This window comes from Erpetoichthys calabaricus, chromosome 11, assembly GCF_900747795.2.
Source record: "Erpetoichthys calabaricus chromosome 11, fErpCal1.3, whole genome shotgun sequence".
NCBI lineage: Eukaryota > Metazoa > Chordata > Cladistia > Polypteriformes > Polypteridae > Erpetoichthys > Erpetoichthys calabaricus.
In genome coordinates, this window is record NC_041404.2 from 40,039,784 (window position 1) to 40,052,198 (window position 12,415).

At 41.1% G+C, this 12,415-nt stretch overlaps 1 protein-coding gene across 1 annotated transcript in view; it reads left to right on the plus strand.

Moving 5' to 3' along the window:
* bicc2 (bicaudal C homolog 2) overlaps window positions 1–12,000 on the plus strand; it is a 76,373-nt gene extending 64,373 nt beyond the window's left edge. Inside the window, 3 exon segments of the mRNA XM_051933858.1 lie at window positions 435–586; window positions 5,625–5,724; window positions 10,872–12,000. Of these exon segments, the coding sequence (XP_051789818.1) occupies window positions 435–586; window positions 5,625–5,724; window positions 10,872–11,011 (392 nt within the window). The 3' untranslated portion in view covers window positions 11,012–12,000.
* The last annotated feature ends 415 nt before the right edge of the window (window positions 12,001–12,415 follow it).

A 12,415-nucleotide genomic window follows, 5' to 3' on the forward strand; every position in this document is an offset into this window, starting at 1 on the left:
TAGTACAGCTGGCCCTGTGTGGAACCCTCTAGAAAGAAAGCACTTTCAACGGTAAGGTTTGGTTAGAATTCAAAATGATGACTGAGCAGCTGCTGTGATAGTTGTGATCAGCGTGAGGCCCACTTCAGAGCGAGGCTCCTGCGCTACAATATACATCTCTCCATGCTGAAACGACTGCCGTAGGGGCTTATCCATTCCTGTTTCCTGGTGCGATGCTTTTACAGAAGGACTGTCTTTGGTGAACAGCATGAAGCAGCACACTCATTATTCACACACAGTTGTTGTTTCTTCCATCCATGAATCAGTTTACTAGCATCACAAAGGAAGTGATGCAGGTGGCCACCTTCATATGTGTTTGTTGATAATGCTCTGGAAAGTCTTCCTACTGATGGGCACGTTATTAATCCACCTCTTTTTTTTTTTTTTTTTTGCAGCAGAGCCATTCTTCAAATGTGTCAGTTTTCCAGAAAGCGTCTCAGGGACTGCAAGCAACTGTCGCTTCCCTATAAAACAAGCAAGCAACCTGCCGGAACTCTTCAGCCAGCTTGGGCTTGGCAAATACTTGGACATCTTTGAGCAACAAGAGGTAAGTTAACACCACTGGTGAGACAATAGAGGGCATCAGTGGCACTTGATGGGAATGCAATAGGACATCTCCCTCACCCTCCACTTGGCTGAGGTAATTTAATCTCCATGGTGTATATACGTTGTTCAGGCAAACCTCATTAAATTCATTTAAAGATCTACAGAAACTGGAAAATGGATTGATACAGCAGCACAAATCTCCACCTAGAAACTACATCAACCAGATCCAATGCCTAATCCAGGTTCACCCAGCTTAGCCACTTCTTACCCAAATTCCTTTCTTTGCATTTAGTGACTTGGATTAATCTTCTCAGGCCATCCACCATCTCAACTGTTCCATATCTTCTTTGGACTTCCTCTTGCCCTCGTCCCTTCATCCTTGAGCACAGTGCACCAAAGCACTGCATTCTCCTGCTCATTTTGTCCCAAATGCCTAAACCAACTCCATGTAATGTTTTTCCTTCAGAATAATTCTCTATCACAATTGACTCTACTCTGTTGGGCCCTTGAGCAAGGCCCTTAACCTGTGATTGCTCCATCCTTGGTATGATGTTAACTTGCATCTAGCCCTGCAAGCAGGTCCTGCAGCTTGCAGGGAAAATGTGGGTTTTGGTGGCAGGATTGGCACTCCAGCCACTGGAAAAAAACTCATACGGTTCCTGCGTGGTGCTATGGTGTCACCTGCTGCACTCAGGTGCCAATCCAGGCAGTGACGTGCGGTGAGGTTCATGGCTGGTGAGGTACCGACACCTTTAGTGTCAGATTTACAAATACTGTATATGAACCCAAAAGAGTAGCTTATTCGCTAGTCAATGGGCAGCATGCACACTGAGTACTGGTTATGTTTCATATCTCATCGGCATTCTTTACACACACATACAGCAGGTAAGGTATATATTTGGATATGAAAGAACATTACATTTATAGCGGTGACAGAGAGCGGAGAGAGCGCATTTGCTCTGCGCCCTTCATGTGTTCTAAATTTGCCAATGCAAATCCACAATTCATACTCATTCAATACAAATGGAAGTACAGAGAGGTGTACAAAAAAAACGGATTTCAATTTTGACCTTAATTGAAATATTTAGTTGTTTTTAAAAGCTTTTACTTCTGATGCTTTAATCAATTTTAATACAGACTGTTCAACAAAAGGATAACAAGAAAAACCAAAGAATATTTTATTTAAGGTCAAAATTTAGTTTTTAAATATTGAATTGTTTTTTTCTTAGTCAAATCCCATTTATTATAAAACTGAAAACCGTTTATAGTCTTACCTTTATTTGTAAATGAAGTCCATGTGCCTACCCTTCTCTGTCTTGTAGAAGTCCTTCTTATTTTCCTTTAGTTTTAAAAGTCTCTCCGCCTCAATGGAGATTATTGCCAAGAAGAACAGCAGCAACAAGTACCTGTCGGGCTCACATGCGCACCCTTCAGGGCGGCACGGTACGGTCTGCCTCACCTTGTGCCTTTTCACTGCGGTTTTATGTTCCAATCAACAAGGCTAAATATGTCACACACATTCATTAAAGATATTAGCCAGACTGTGGAAAGTCAGGGTATATAGTAAACGTGTCTGCAAACCTTATATTGGTGACATACAGAGAGACAGCAACAGGCACACACCAACTGCATGCATCAACCCTGTGTGTGAGGGAGAGCGCAGTCCAAGGTGAGGTGTGGCTCATCGTTTCTCCCCTGTATTTGAACAGGAAATGCGCAAATTCAGCAATTTTGACAATAAAAATGATCACAATTATTGGAATCATACAGAAAGCAAATTTACAGCACAGACCAGTGAACAAATTTATTTTATGTTATCATTATTCATTTTTTATTTTTCATGATCCTCACCTGCCACCCCTGACTGCACGTCCCTGAATCCAGGGGGTGCGTCGTGTGGTAGTAGTGGCAATGAGCTATCAGCACATGCTCCCGATCTCTCTCTCTGAGTGAAACTTGTCACATCTAATTAATTATTCTCATCTCAGTTCATTCTGCCTCATCTTCATTCTTTGTGGTGGTTGGCAACGTCTCAGGCTCCCTTGCACTACACAGCTGTGATGCCCCAGTGCCTGTGGTGCTGGCAAAGCTCCCTGTTGCGTCATCTAGTAGTTCATAACTGAGGATGGATTATGGCAAGCAAGGAGACAATAACATGTTTCCAGGTGCAGACAGTGCATGATTATTAAAATCAACAGGTGCGGAAATAAAGAAAAAAAGAGGAAAGTTTAATAAATAATTGAAAAACAGTTTAAATCCAAAAAATAATTCTTCGTGTACAGGTATCTTTTTCATTCTTGCACCCATTTAATACCACCCTTCAGCGCTCGGTCCAGTGGGATATGATCATAACCAGTCTTCATGGCTGCTGTTCTCAGCTCCTGCCATCTGCCAAATGGTTCTGAGCCATTGACACTCATGCCAGTAGATTCATGGACGGATACTAACCTCAAGTCATAAGGCTACTGAATAAGCAATTATAATAACAAATAGTGTAAGAAAACACTATGTTACGTATGTATGTATTGCAATAAGACAAAAAGAGACAGTGAGAGTGTTAAGACACCCATGGGCAAATTGAAATAAGGTTTAGTTAAAATAAAGCACATGAAAATGCAAAAACAAGTTTTCTCAGACCAGAGTCCTATTCCAACTGTTGAAGATGGCAGTTCTTCTGGTCATATGGCTGCCGGGCAGGAAGAGGCGGGTTCAGGTGGGTGGACACAGGAAGTGATGTTGTTGGAGAGAAGCCATCAGTCTTCCAGTCTGCAGAGGGAGGAAAAGAGAGAGTGTTATCACACAGCGCCACCCCCTGGATTGGTAAGGAATTATCATCACTTGAGCCCTTACACTGTCTCCCACACACACATGTTTGATAGTATGTACTGTATATACAGTATGTATGTGTATATACAGTGCCTATAAAATGTATTCGCCCCCTTTGAAGTTTCACATTTTATTGTTACACAACATTGAATCACAGTGCCTTTAATTAGACATTTTTGACCTTGATGAACAGATAAAAAGACAAAGTGAAACAGATCTCTGCACTGTGGTCTAAATTAATTGCAAATATAAAACATTGCATAAGTATAGTGCATTTATCTAGCAAATGCACTTTTGGCATCCATGACAGCATTGAGTCAGTGCACACAGATCTCTCTGTCTCTCCATCAGTCTTGCACATCTGACACTGACATTTTTCTCCATTCTTCTTAGCAGAACTGTTCAAGCTCTGTCAGATGCCATGGTGATCTTGAGTTGGCACCTTTTTTTTTTTTTTTTCAAGTCCAGCCATAAATTCTCAGTTAGATTGAGGTCTGGACTCTGACTTGACCACTCCAGGACAATAGCTTTGTAGTTTTGAAGCCATTCCTGTGTTGCTTTTGTCTTTATACTTGGGGTCATTGTCTTTCCGGAAAACAAAACTTCTCCCAAAGCATAGGGTTTTTTCAGCTCGTATCAGGTTTTCCTGCAAGATTTCCATGTTTTTTTCTTCAATCATTTTTTTCCTTTACAAACCTCCCAAGGCCTGCAGCAGAGAAGCATCCCCTCCTCATGATGCTACCACCACCATGCTTCATGGCGTGGATGGTGCGTTTCTGATTGTATGCAGATTTTCAAAAAAGGCCCAAAAGCTTAATTTTGCTCTCATCAGACCACAGAATCTTCTTCCAGCTTATGTCAGAATCCCCGTTTGCAGTCTAGCAAAGACAAGTCAAGGTGGCATGACCTTTTTTAACAGTTGCTTTCTCTTTGCACTCTCTCATAAAGATGCGACTGGTGAAACACCTGAGCAACAGTTGTTGTGCGTTGTCTTCCCCATCTCATCAATGACAGCTTGTAACTCCTTTAGAGTTCTCATAGGTCTCTTGGGGGTCCTCTCTTATTTGTCTTCTTATTGCATGTTCACTCAGTTTTTGCAGATGGCCCGCTGTAGGCCGATTTAGAGCTATGCAATACTCTTTCCATTTCTTCATGTTTGGTTTAACTAGACATTCAGTGACATGGATGTTTTCTTGGCCTCATCTCCTGACTTGTGCTCATACAGTTGTTTGGACTGTTCTTTTGTCTTCATTGTGTAGATTAGCCCACCATAATGACTCACCATAGTTTGGCCCTTCCACATTCAGTTGGAATACAATCAATTACAATTCCAGACAGGTGACCACTTTTGATCACCTTCTGTGACTTCTCAAACCAATGGGGTGCTCCAGTGATGATTTAGGGGTGTCATATTAACACTTATGTGACTAATTATTTTATGTTTTATATTTGTGTTATATGTCTGAAGGTGTCCTGTGGTATCTGGCACCAAGTCTTTGACAGCAGATCCTTTAAGTTTGGGTCCCCAACTCCAGTCCTGGAAGGGCACCAGTGGCTGCAGGTTTAAATTCTAACCCTTTTCTTAATTAGTGACCTGTTTTTTTGCTTCTAATTAACTTCTTTTGAATTAATTTTATTTGACTTGCTCTTGAAGACTCAGACCCCTTAATTGTTTCTTTTTCCTTAATTAGCAGCCAAACAATAATGAGATACAAAATGAGCAGGACCAACAAACTGTGACCATCATACAATAAGTGAAAATAAGGAATGGTGAAAGTCTCAGGAATGCTGATCGGCTCAGATTCACAAAACGTTTTAACAATGCTCTTAGAAAAGAGATTTAAATTTTGGAAATGTATTGCACAATGAGAGCAGCAACAAGTCATGGAATAAAAGAATGAGTTTAATTAACAACGAGACTCAGCGCCTAATTAATCAACTGGTTGGAGTGAAATTGGTTGGAGTTTGAGGCCCTGACTTAGTTGGTCTTCTGTTGGCCCACTCACTTTACATTTCATTTTTGTTTTTGTTAAACTCTGGCCCAGTTAGACCACATTTACAGGTTTTTCTCTCACTGGCCCAATCTGGACATTTAGAAGGAGGTCTAAAATCTTTATTATTTTAAATTAACTTTAGGTGGATTAGAACTTGTGATCACACATTTTGGCAACCCCTGATGGCCACCACCTCATGTTTTCATTTCTCTTCCTCAGATTGATTTCCAGACCTTTTTAACGCTCACTGATGAAGACCTCAAGGAAGTTGGAATCTCCACATTTGGGGCAAGAAGAAAAATGTTACTTGCCATTTCAGGTAAGCACAGTGATCCAGGCATATTGCCAATTGTGGAAACGGCCGTATTAGATAAATGTCATTTTAACAAGTAGTCACCTAGATAGGCCTGGTGCTTTGGCAGCTGCTCAGTCTGTTGGATTTCACATTTCAACTTCATGTGAATCTTTAATATTTGCTGGAAACCTGAAAACTGTGAGCTTTATTTATAAAACGTTCATATCAGTGGCCTTTTATTCATCAGACGTAGTTTCATTCTCTAGAGCACCGGCATCTATTCTGCCAAAGCTCGAAATCATTGATTCCTAAAAGCTTTGCTTTCTTCAAGCCTGTCATAATAGAAGCCTTGGCTGCATTGGAAATTCACAGCCTTAAAGGAACCTTTTAAAAAGAGGTCGCCTTTCACCTGCAGAAACGTAAGAAAAGAGCAGTGATCTCAACAAAATGAAAAATCAGAGGAAATATTTGTCAGATTGAAACAGACAGAAAAAGTGAAACTGAGAATAGAGCCCACTAATGGAAAGGCTTTAGAGGCTGTCATAGTGGAGCTCGTGGTCTTTAATTTGGCTGGAGCAAACCCACCGTGTGCTGCCGCTGCAGCTGAAGCCGTCGCTCACCTCTGTTTTAAAGAATGACAAACCAGATGTGCTCAGACACTGACAGCCGTGCTTGGAAGGATCATTGACACTGTGCCATTCACTGTCTGTCTGTGTGGAGTTTGCATGTTCTCCCCATGTCTGCCTCGGTTCCACACAGGCACTCTGGTTTTCCTCCAAACTCTGCAAATCTTTCTTTCTTTCTTTCTTTCTTTCTTTCTTTCTTTCTTTCTTTCTTTCTTTCTTTCTTTCTTTCTTTCTTTCTTTCTTTCTTTCTTTCTTTCTATTTATTTATCTACTGCCATTTGAATACATTACAAGGCATGTTCTGGCTTTAATGCAGTAGTACCTGCTATGAAAGGTGCTATATAAAAGGACATTAACATTACCACCATTAATTTCTTGCAGCAGAACCTAAAAATATCAAATCAATTATGTAAAAGCAGGTTACCGTTATATGAAAATAGAACAGAAAAAAGGAAAGGAATAAGTAAAGAAATCATAGATGTTCTAATTATAGTCAAATCCAACATTGCATAACACAAAAATTAATAATAGTTGTTTCATAAAGAAACTGAGTTACAAGGTAAAATGAAGAGTGAAAAGAAAGTACATTTTGATAGTACACAGGTTTGCAAATAATAAGTGAAGATACTGAGCAAATATATACACTGTACATTTATTTTGTAACAGACACTATACGATAGAATCCCAATATTAAATATAACAAAGATCAGTCTAATGAGGGTACATGAGGCACAATGAATATAAGTGTATACATACTGTAAAATATATAATATACAGAGAAAGTAAATGAAGCAAAAGATAAAGGTTTGGGGCACCCTCAGCCAACCACGGATAATTCACAGATGCAAGTCAACAACTAGACTGTCTCCATGATGGTCAAAAGGCCAGTTAAGTGGCGGGAACGGCAGAAGAGGTGGGCTCAGGGGATTTGGACTAGGAAGTGATGTCACTCATCTTCCGTCAACTCTGCAGTAGGGAGGAGAGGAGAGGCATTAAGCAGCTGCACCAACCCCAACTCGGGGCAAATTACCATTAGATGGGACCTGCAGTCAACTCCCAAACGCACGTGGGTAACAATATGTATATATGTACTGTATATACAGTATGTATATATAATGTGTGTGTGTGTGTATATATGTATATATGTACTATGTGTGTATATATATATATATATATATATATATATATATATATATATATATATATATATATATATATATATATATATATGTGTGTGTATATATATATAATATATTTATATGTACTATATATATATTATGTATGTATGTGTATATATATTGTAGAAAAAAGAGAGACCACAACTCATTAAGATTTGGGGTTTTTAGGCCCCATATACTGTAAATAAGGTCAAAATAAACAAATCATCAGACATACAAGGGCGGGTGGACGTACAATTTATGGAGGTGGACCGGAAATCAAAACAGTGGGATGCTGGGAAAGCGTGGTGGTGGATGGGTAGCTGACATCATCAAAGGGGGACGAGAGGAAAGAAAGGGACCCGGAAGTGTTGTGCTTCTTGGAGTCGTCCGGGTGTGATTACAGCGGTGATGCTTCATCTTTTCTGTGAAAATAAAGAGAGAAAGGTTTGTACCCTGCCGTTGTCCCCTAGCACGACTTGTCGCGTTGCACGTTGGGTCCTTAAGCTGCTCCCCATGCGCTCATGTGTGACAATATATATAATATATATAGTGAAAGATCTGCCCAGACACTGAGGCTCACGATGTCCAACATCACACACGTTTATTTCTCCCTTTTCCACAGAGCACAAACGCAGTGCAGAAATCCAACATAATACTCAATCCTTCTCTCCTTTTGCCGCCTCCACTCCTCTCAGGCAAACTCTGTCCACTGCCACCCAACTCCGGCTCCCCGAGTGGAGTGAGGTGGCCTCTTTTATACAGCACCCGGAAGTGCTCCAGGTGCTCCCCAATTAACATCCGGCAGTACTTCCGGGGGTGGTGGAAGTGCTGCCTGCGAGTTCAGCTCCTCTTATGGCAGAACTTCCAGGTGTGGTGGAAGTGCTGCATGCCTAGACTCCGGAGCTGTCCCGGCGCCCCCTGGCGGAGGCCACGTCCACCCACAGTGTTGAGCTTCCAAGCTCCGGGCCTCCATGCAATCCAGGGAGGCTGTCCTCTTGCATTCTGGGGAAGTCTCCCAGTCCTTCCCTTCTCCCTGTGTCCTGGTGGGGCAAGGTCCCCCAGACGTCATATATATATATATATATATATATATATATATATATATATATATTTATATACACACACATACAGTATGTGTGTGTGTGTGTGTATGTCTATGTGATATATTGTACCTGCCAAAAAATACAAAGAGCACACGACACATGTTTCACCCTAAATTGGAGCTCATCAGGCATACATCAGACAAACCCTCAGATGTTGGGCCACAGCGGCTGGTTCGCTTATTTGACAGGGTGAAGATCAGAGTATTACATGCATAGGTCTGATTGCAATCTGATTATTTGGTTGGTTACCTACCAGGTAATGCTTGTGGTAGGTCAGCCCTATAGTACCTGCCATATAATACAAAGAGTACACGATACATGTTTCTCGCAACTGAGAGGACGCGGCGGATGTCTGCCGACTGTTCAACCAACTCAAGGCATTACCTGGTAGGTCAATATGAGGTCAGTTCAATTGCCAGAGGAACATGAAGGTTTTGCACCCTGGGTCTTCTCACTCTCTTTAGACACACTATTGAATGCAGTACTAGCTACTTCATATTGGTGACCTGTTGTTTCCTATGTCTCTTTCTTACTCTTTTATTTAGTTTTCATTTATTATATTACACCTTGTCTTGTTAAAAAAGAAAAGTATTCGTATTTTGGCATTGGTTCCCGAGTTTTGAAAATTCTGTGTTGTCTATATGTGTGTGTGTGTGTGTGTGTGTGTGTGTATATATGTATATTGCTAGGGCAGAGTGAGTCTCAACCAGGTGCCAACCAGGGAACCAAAAAAAAAAAAAGTATAATGGCATTACAACAAACAATCGGCTAATAGTCTCTTATTGCCCTCTAGTGGCGTTCCTATGAAGGGCTGGTCTGGAGTTGTCCCTGACACTTAGGCCCTCCGGTCCAAATGAGATGCCACCTTCTGGAATGTCTCCCTTTTTATATTGGCTGAACCAGAAAGGGTGGGGCTCCTCTGGTTCCATGGGTGGTTTCTCAACACTATGAGGGAAGACTGTTAGCGATCGTGCCTCCTTTTGTCCCAGGGTGGCACTATATTCCTTAGGTGAGCCTGGAAGGTGACAATCTGGCACACATGTGTGACAATATATGTATACATGTATGTATACACACACTTATATTTATTGTGTCTCATTTACCTTCATGAGACTAATCTTTGCTATGCTTAATATTTGGCTTCTGCAGTGTCTCCATTACAAAATAAATTCATATATTTGTACCTCATCTTTGGGCATTACTTTTGGAACTTGGTTCTGTTCATTCTTCATGCTGCCTTGTTATTCAGTTTCTTTTGTAACAAAGTTATTGTTATTTGTGTTATGTCATAAAGTGTTTGAGTTGGATAATGTATTCCTTAGATTCTAGATGTCAGTTCATCTTTTTTATTTCTACTGATAAGAGTTTTAGCTTTCCAGTCCTCTGTTGTGAACTGGCCATAGTTCAACCATTAAGTAATGGAGACATGTTGTTGGGCTCCATTTATGTTATTTACAGTAGTTTTCAAACCAGGTTGGTTTCCTGTCTGTTTAATAAATGGCTGTGTTCACGCATAGTGTTTTTGAGATTAGTAATTTGTAAATTGTGCATTTGAATCTACCTGTTGTGGACCACTGGGGTGCGTACAGCCACCCTAACCTGACACAGACCAGCAGAGACGCAGGTGCAACACACAACACTTTTTATTTACAATTTGGAGACAATTTTTCTCGCTTTCCAGAGCACAACACAATAGAACACCAAAATATACAAAGAATGTCCTTTTTTCTTTCTTTCCTTTTCTCAGTCCTTTCTCCTCACAAGCTTCGTCCTTCTTCCTTCCCGACTCTGGCTTCTGAATGGAGTGAGGCGGCTCCTTTTAGTCAGCTCCTGGGAGTGCTCCAGGTGGATCATCAGCATTATCTGGAATCACTCCCAGGTGTGATGAAAGTTCAATATTTGGCTCTGCAGTCCCCCCTGGCACACCACGACAGAACCCAACAGGGCTGTGCCAAACTCCAACTCCCTCCCTGCCTGCCCTGCGGGAATCCATGGTGCCACAGCCACTCAGAAGGGCTGCCCTCCAGGGTCCCGGGGAAAGTAGTGCCCCCCATTCGGCTGGTATACCAGCCAGGTAATTTCTGGGGCCACCCGCCACACTATAAAATTGTCTTAGTGTTCTGCACCCGCAGTCACTGAAGAGCGCAATACAAGAATAAACTAAATTGAATATAAGCAGGGGCATATTTAATGTCTTTGGTTGTTGTTTAAAAATGTGGTGGTTGGTTGCTCTTTCTAAGAAGAATTTTGCATAATATGTCTGCATTTATCCAATTACACAGATTTAAATAAAACGAAGAAGAAGAAGCTCCTGGAACCCCCAGTTGTGCGGCCAGGCTATCTCGAAGGGGGCGCCAGTGGACGATTACCCCGGAATGTGGACATGGACGTTGACATTGCAGCACTCAGCAACCGCTGGTGATACACGTACTCTTGTATTTTTTAACGAATGGGAAAAGCTCCATTTGTATTTTGTATGTGCTGCAGCTCAGAAGATCTACTGCCAGTGCTGGATCAGGGCAGACTTTTACAGCTTATTTTATGCAGCCAGAAAAATGTGTGCAAAATTCAAGACAGGACAGGTACAAATACATGATGACAGATGAGTTGATGAAATGATAAGAAATTTTTGCAGGCAAAACTGATTATTTTGAGGGTCTCTCCTAGCCTCTGTCCTTTGTCTCTGTTGCCCCATTTCACGGCCGACTGTTACCTGTTGGTTTTTTATGATCGTCACTACCACACCGAGGCTTGTAGACTGGGCATGTGGGTGGCATGTTAAGGATGACGTCCTATAAAGGTCAGAACCATGTTCTTATTTAGACGATCAGCAGGTGGGTGAAACCGTAAATGGAGAACACCTCACTCATGTCACACTGGAACTGCGCAACAGGAGTGTTTTTTTTTTTTTCATTACTTTCTTGTTAGTACACATGACAGATGGCAGCTTTAACTCTTGTGAATTAAATACTGGAATTGGGTCTGAGTAGATGAAGACACGTGCATAATGACTTCCAGAGGAGTTGGAGGAAGACTTTGTCAGCATGCACCTGCAAGCAGGAAACTGGTGGGAATTAATTCAGCGCTGTAAAATTCTCCTCTACATAAGATCACAACCTTAAAATGGATTAAGCAGCCTTGATAAAATGTATGGCTGGATGAGTAAAGCAGTCAGAAACACACTCGGTAAAGGCTCAAGGAAGTGAATTCTGATGATCTCTTCAGTTTTTACTGTTACATTAAATGAACGCCCCACCTAAAATACGATATTACGATATGTTACTTACCTTGTGTAGCTTGCAGTGATGGCCAAGAAAAATCCTTACTCTCATGTTTTTGTGGAGAATGGAAATAACAACATTTCTGGACAGTGCAGGACAACAGCAAACAATTTCAAAAATATCCATGAAATATAACATGAAATGTTACTTGAATCATTTAATCCACACTTCAGATTGTCCAGTTGTATGCTCTCAAATACCAAAATGCATGCATTTTCTGTTAACATTTTGTTAAATAGATACGTTTGGAAAATGAAAGTAGTCCACAAACAGGAAGTCCGTTCATATTGGATTGCACCTATGTGTTGATCACCCACTTCTCCATCCTCAGTCATTGGTCAAGAGTCCTGTCTTCCATTCACAATTGTAATCCCAGTGGATTACCTGGTTGTGGACAACTTTCTTAATTAACAATAGCTTATCAAAAAAAAAATACATTTTGCACATTGTGAGCATACAAATGGATGACTTGACATGTGGGTTATACAACACAAGTAACGTGAGATTTTTTATTTTATTGGATGCTTTTGAAATCAATTGCTGTT